This window comes from Brachyistius frenatus, unplaced genomic scaffold (assembly GCF_029030835.1).
Source record: "Brachyistius frenatus isolate BFR_SWC_R1_liver_20210118 unplaced genomic scaffold, ASM2903083v1 Contig_16, whole genome shotgun sequence".
In the NCBI taxonomy this organism is placed as follows: domain Eukaryota; kingdom Metazoa; phylum Chordata; class Actinopteri; family Embiotocidae; genus Brachyistius; species Brachyistius frenatus.
Window position 1 is genome coordinate 127,666 of NW_027210615.1, and position 7,306 is coordinate 134,971.

The 7,306-nt window shown below is 38.4% G+C and overlaps 1 protein-coding gene across 1 annotated transcript; it reads right to left on the reverse strand.

Annotated features, from left to right (window-relative positions):
* Positions 1-1,210: 1,210 nt before the first annotated feature.
* On the reverse strand, positions 1,211-6,587 carry ndufa4l2a (NDUFA4 mitochondrial complex associated like 2a). Its single transcript, XM_069693808.1, has 4 exons — positions 6,408-6,587; positions 3,369-3,454; positions 2,406-2,466; positions 1,211-2,252 (listed from the first exon to the last, which is right to left on the reverse strand). Exons 1-4 carry the CDS (start codon positions 6,447-6,449, stop codon positions 2,196-2,198), a joined length of 246 nt encoding a protein of 81 aa, XP_069549909.1. The 5' UTR covers positions 6,450-6,587; the 3' UTR covers positions 1,211-2,195.
* Between the last annotated feature and the right edge of the window lie 719 nt (positions 6,588-7,306).

The following is a 7,306-nucleotide window of genomic DNA, read 5'->3' on the forward strand; positions in this document are numbered from 1 at the left end:
TTGCCTCTTTTAGTTATATTACTAGGAGGAACACACAGCCGACACTGAGATGAAGGGGAGTCAGAGTGCAGAGAACTGCAGGAGAGTCTCATTTTTACTCAAGAAAACTGAGAGATCTTGTTAAAAAAAAAAAGGTATATACTTTTTTTTTTTATCCTCGTGAACTAGCAATAAAGTTACTGAGGCAGTAAATTAAAAGCAAAAATAGGAGGGGGTAGCAGACGGGCACCACAGGACAAAAAGTCACAAGTTAAGGGTTGAAAAATCCTTTTGTCTCCAGAGAGGTCCTCGGTTAGTTACAGGTTTATAATGTATTTTTATATTTAAAAAAAAAAAATATTGAATAATATTTACATTGGATTTTGTTTTGAATGTATTCAAACCCATGAATGATAGTATTATGTTGTGTCACTCAAGTGCAGTTTCTCCAACAAGGGGTCAACAGAGTAAATGTTATCTTAAAGTCAATCAGAGAACAAGTTTGTACTTCATCCATCTGTTCATACTGCAGTGTTTTAGGACATATTTATGTCTGCAGTATGAAGAAACTGTGGTACAAGGAGTGTCTGTGTGTGTGTGTACTTGTAACAAAAAGCTTGTTAACGTGAATCATCTAATTTAGTATGAAGACTTGGTTTAAGGTTTATTTAATGTTGGTCTAAGGTTTAGGGGTTAGGCTAAGTCTCCAGAAAATGAATGTAAATTGATGTAAACATGACTGTGTGTGTGTGGTGAGCATGCTCAGGTTGTACACACTGTATTCTGTTGTCATACATCAACGCCGGGCAGGAGGCTGAGTGTTCAACATCCTGCCACTGCTACCACTGATCAAAGACACCCTGCTGCTGTCACACACACTGGTACACACACAAACCAACACACATTAAATGTGGTTATAGAGGCACCACATCAGGCTGCAGAGTGACAGCTGCACTGCCAACAGATGGATCTGCTCCATTAGAGCTACTGACTGCATAGACTTATGTGGAAAAAGATGTGTATCTGACTCAGATCCATGCAGGTGTTTGAGGAAAATCACGTGTGTGTGTGTGTGTGTGTGTGTGTGTGTGTGTGTGTGTGTGTGTGTGTGTGTGTGTGTGTGTGTGTGTGTGTGTGTGTGTGTGTGTGTGTGTGTGTGTGTGTGTGTGTGTGTGTGTGTGTGTGTGTGTGTGTGTGTGTGTGCAGAGTGGCAAAAAAGCTCTCCTCCAAACATGAGTGAGACAGTTTATTAATTGAAATAATCCAGTTTATTTAAAGTGTCTCTGCTTTTTTTCCATAACTTACACAGTCATTGCTGAATTTAGTGGCTGCTAAACTTACAATCATGTGACAGTTATGAAGAAATAAACGCAGGCTGGTTAATAACATTAATTTGACCTTCAATATGATGCAGCACAGCAGGCTAGTGTGATCTAATGAAAAGCTGATATAGTTAAAGCTCCTCACTTGCAGAATATATGGAAAAACGTTCAAAGCTTTCAGCTGCAGAGAGAGACAACACCATTTTCTGTTTAACCTTCAGACAAAAGAAGCAAACCAGAGTGTTTGTAGGTTGTAGCTCCTTAACTGCAAATGTTTTAAATTCATGCTGAACCATTTCTGGATACAGATTTATAAACTTTTAGATCTTTAGATGTATTTTTTTTTGTTCATGCTCAACGGACTTCTGTGCAGCATGAAAAAACAGATCTTGCAGACTCCTGAATCAGATTTTGAAAGTCTCCTAATTGATGGTCATACTGTACAGAAGTAAATGGAAATCAGTATGCTTTTAAATTTCAAAACCAGGGCAGAATGGTTGTATAATGGTTATCTGTATATTGTTAAGTACTTGTGATTTACAGAGAACTGTCTAAATAATGCAAAATATTACTCCTCAGTACATGATAAATAGCACAGGGTGAGCATGTTCACATAATGTCTCTCCTGTGTAAGTGTTTAAATATATAGAAATGCTACATTTTTTAATATGACTACGTGCCTTCAGGTTTGAGTCACTGACGATCCCAAAAGCATTAAGCAGGTCACCAGCAGCTTTACAAACATCACCGAGATACTTTTTTTTTTTTTACAGAACCTGATCTGGGATCCCTTTCATGCTCCACCTGCACTGTGGCCTTCAGGGAGGGCGGGGGGAGTGAATCTGACCCTAGATCAGGATCTTCTGTATTTTTTTACACTTTGCTTTGTGAGATTCAGAAGTCAGGTCCCTCCTTCTTCAAGTTTTTGTAGTCTGTGGTGATGGCAACAAACTGGGTAGGAAGCAGGAAGAAGATCAAATTCAATTCATGCTGTTGTGCAAGGAAATAACTGATGTATATAATGTTATATCAATCAAATAATCAATCAACAATCAAACCTGATCCAATTATCATGTACAAGCACATGTATGTGTGCTGTTTTACCTTGTACTGGTATGTGGGGTCAAGGTTATTCCATGGTTCAGGGTTATTGGTCTTGTTCCAGCTAAACACACAAACACACACACAATTGGCATATATTAGACTCTTTGGAAATCTGATATAAATGAATAAACCTCTCATTCATCCCCACTTTATTCGATCACACTCAACAAAATAAAATAAAAAGAAGCAAAGACAACCAGAAGTTGAGGCTGTGATTCACACAGGAGTGCCTGGTGTGCCATAATCAGGACACTCTTTCTGAGCATTTCATCAAGCTTGAAAAATAACCTGGGCTGTAAAGAAACAATAAAAAGACCTGCCAATAAACAAGACGGTGGAGCATCCTGTGAGATCTTATTGAAAGCTCTTTGCTGCATCTGTTGTAACTGGGGTTTCATGAATCAACAGTTTGGATAGCAGCGGGAGGGGAGGAAGTCCGAGCGAGAGGCGGCTCGAGTGGGAGATGAAAGCAAGCCGGAGATCCGTGTTGTCAGAAACAATCATGAAACAAATCCTTCTGCTGAGTTAAAGTTGAGAAGTATTCATCTCCTCTCCACACGCGTGTAAAATATGAACAAATCTGCATTTCAGGATCAAATTAAGACTAACAGAGGGAGGAAGTTTAATTAGTCTGAAGGGAGCATTTCCTTGTTAGGAGTCTATCCTGTGATCATCCTTCAGGGGGCATTAATCATTGAATATTGTGAAAAGAGAACAGATGTGTAAACCTGGGAAAACACACCTATTATTACAGTATGTTAATCAGCAGTTTCTGTGTGCAAGGTGACTCATCTAATTAAAAACTGATGGGAACAGGTTTTACTTAAATCCTTGATCATGTATGTTGTTTTTTCAGTAAACTGCTAAAGATGTCCATTAAAAGGTGAGTTTTTATAGTTTTACTAACAATCATACAGACATTATTTCTATTGCATATTAATGGTGAAATTTGAAGGTCCTTACGTAACATGGGGTCCTCTGGCCAACCGCATCAAATATAAAGTTGCTCCACCCATTCCCAAACAGATAAAGAAGAACTGGGGGATGAGCTGAGGAGAAATAGACAAGGTCAATTATGATTAAGCTTCTTAAATGTTATTTTACATGTTTCACACATAAACTGACAGATACAAGACATTTTTTGTGTAAATACTGCTGTCTCCTCTGCAACACAGTGGGGACACTGTTTTTGTTTAAAGATGCAAAGGAAGTTCGATTTGGAAAAAATTGCTTCTCTACAGAAAGAGCAATAAACTCTGGAAAATTGCTTAAAGCCACTTTATTGGACCAGCATGAAAAGAGAAAAAAACGCTGAGGATGGTTATATACAGTGTTAATATCTCGTAGAAATTTAGTTGTTGCACAGTGAGGGGCAAGTATGTATTAACAAATTGAGTAAAGAGGTTAAAGTGCATAATCAAAGGTGTTGCTAATTCTAAGTAATTGTTGAACGACTGCTATGACTGAATTACTGGGATGACTGCTGGGTTTTTGTGTTACTGTTGTGGGCTATGTGAAAGAGTATTGGATTTATTATTGCATTGCACTGCTTGTGGGCACTGGGAGACTTTGTTTCCTCCTTACGTAAAGCTCAATTTAACTCGGACTCTCTTTTGTGTTTTTGCTTGTTTTTGGTTCCTTTTTTTTACAAATAACTGAACTCTTGGTGTAGTCTTGTCATTCTCTAAATGTAATTAGGCCAACTCTCCCAGAATTTGCACTCAATACTGTTAATACTGAATAAGCCTGCACATTAAGTTGAACAGCAATTACTATGATGGAAAGTTACTTCTATTATACATTGCATCAGCCTCATAACTTTATGCAGCTGAATGTCTCAGTAAAAAAGCAGAAGCACTTTAAATTAAAGGCAAATGCAGCACTTTTTAACTGAGGAGGGAAGCTGAGTGAATCAACCTCTTCAACGGCGAGAAACTCTCCTCTGAACCACAAGTCAGCCATCAATAATAACATCAAGGGAAACCCATCTAAAATTCCTCTTAAGTGATTTCAAATAATGATTCGCTATGTTTTCAAGAAGCTGAGACTTCCTGTCTACTGTTGGTTTAGGTTCATTAGAAAATGCAAACCTTATATGTCACCTGGTCGTCTACAGTTTGTATCCAGTGTAACAGAAGTGATCTGAGCAGGTGACCACCAGCAGCTTTTAGAATTAACAAGTGGCCTGCTTTTGTTCAGTCACTCTTCGTCATCCAAATGAACCTACTGACACACAGTACGGTGGTGTGTGTGTGTGTGTGTGTGTGTGTGTGTGTGTGTGTGTGTGTGTGTGTGTGTGTGTGTGTGTGTGTGTGTGTGTGTGTGTGTGTGTGTGTGTGTGTGTGTGTGTGTGTAAGACGGCTGTGGAACGTAACTAAGTATATGTTTGAGGTACTTGTAAATTTTAGAGGGAATTCTTACACTTTGGGCTCCACTACAGTTATCAGACAGCTGTAGTTCGCATATATGTTCATTGTAAATTTAGAAACACTTACCTGTCTGTGTTTTTGATGCAAAGTTGGATAAATAGTGAATTGTCTTTTCTTTTCTTTTTTTTTCTTTTTTTTTTAAGAATAGCTACTGTTTCTAATATTCATTAACCCCCTCACCATTTCTGCACCTGTCTTTCAACTATGTTCAGTAGCTGGTTGCTGCTCTCATCTTCATCGGTCACAGATGATGATGGCTCTCATCTGGTTAGTGAGCTTTGAAGAGAAACGTTTTTATGCTGCATTTACGAAAGTCATTTTTTTATGCTAAAATGTTTCTGTGACTATTCAGACACATGTAAAATTAAATGTTGAGAAGTAAGAGGTTTTGGACTCATTCTATGTAACTAAACTTCTGTCTGTCTCTCTGTCTCAGCACCACATCCCACCTGTCTGTCTGCTAGTCTCTATCTGACTTCCTGTCTGTCTGTCTCACTAGCTATCTATTCATCTGGCTGTCTCCGGGACTCAAACTTTTGGACTGTCTCTAACAGCCCATCTGTCTCTCTGTTGTAACTTGATCAAGGAGGTTTGTAGAGTCTCAGGGATTTGCTCCCTACAGCTTCTCTCTCTCTTTCTCTCTCTCTGGCTGTCTGTCTCTCAGTGAGGCTGTCAGGATGATAGACCATATCAAGAGCTCTGGTAGAGTCTCATAGGGATTTCCTCCCTGCAGCTCCTCTCGCTCTCTCTCTTTCTCCTGGGAGGCCAGTAACAAGAAGTTAAAACTCTGTCAGTCCTCTCTCTGACAGCTAAGCCGGTTAAAACATGCAGAAATAATCCCCTCCCCTGTAGCGACAACTCATATTTTAAAATGTATTTCATTCCAACTACTCCTTTCCTAACTGCTGAGATTTTGTCAGTTTAGATTTAGGAAGTTTGGAGAAGTAATGGATGTGTTTTTGAAGTGTTAAGCTTTTCTCTTAGTTTGGTTTGACTTTAAAACGAGTCACTGGAGCAACTTAACCTACTCAATTAGAGCAAAGATAAGATTAGATGAGACCAAATTAGACTTCTGATCACATCCCTGGCTTTGACCAATTCATTTACCAGCACTCTACAAACACTGCAGGTGTAAAAGTTCATTACTAGTAGAGGGGAGGATTTTTAACATATTAGGATAAATATATTAGAATATTGTGTAACATTTCCATGGAGCTATTCAGTAAATCAATCAATATATTTTCTGTGATTTTATTGTGAAACTATTTGCACTTTATACATCATAGAAAACCAAAATATGCTACTCTGAGTTTGTAGTATTTGATAAATATTACAGATAACAGAGCTGTCAAAATGATAAATTTATTCAGTGAAGTAAATCAGAATAATTTTCACTTCAACAAATTTCTGCTCGGTTATTTAAAATAAATATTTTCATAAGAAATATTCAGGAAATTGGACAACGCTGAGACATTGTTGAGTTACTACTAAAATATTAGCTGCAAATTAAAAAACTTTGAACATGGCTGGTCAAAACATGAAACTAAAGAGTAAACAAATAAAAGTTACTTACACCAGGGTGCTTCTTAGCATGCTCTACTGCTGTCCGCAACATGATGGCACCAGTTTATAGAAAAATCAAGGAACAATGCATGAAATCAAGTGATTCAGAGTCAATATTTCAGGCCCTTGTCATCAACAACCACAAGGTCTGCTCAGCCGTCCACACACAGGATTTAGATCTGTTGCTCTCTGCATGTGGAGTGAGGAGAGAGGAGAGAGGAGGGAGGAGGGAGGGTAGGGGGGAGAAAGAGAGAAAGAGGTCATTTACATCTGATTATAGCCACTGCTGTTCCCCTGTTGGGTGATTACACTGTGCTGGACACTGTGTAACAGTTTATATTCAAAAGACAAAGTTTCATCCCTGTAATTGTTCATTTAATATCGAGATCAAAGACACATGATGGTCATATCAGGGTGTTCACTCACTCAAATCCTACAGAGAACTCACAGGTTTTTTTCTCCACCATTTCCTTCACTGAGTTTGAAGACTTTTTGGTCTTCTGGGAGCCGACTACAGGAAGTGGAAAAGCATACAAACACCGTGTCCTTTTAAAAGCCACTGGGGAACATCTGTGCATATGGATCCTTATCAGTTCCTCAACCCCAACACCCACATGATGAGCATCATTCTTCTGGGATTTGTTTCAGAAAAATAAAGTTCAGCAAACTGTTGTCAACATTAAAAACTGGATAAGTTATACATTTAAAAGGTAAAAAATTGACACAAACTTGACAGATGTGTTGTTTTGTGATGTATTAATGTTACGTCCTCTTCATAAACACTTCTTGGAGTTAATTCTTCAGGCAATTATCTTGGCCACAAAAGTCAAAGACACTCAATTACCATGTTTGATCCTTTTAAGGACTTCTCACAAGAACAATCAGCACCATTAAAGAACTAAATGGACA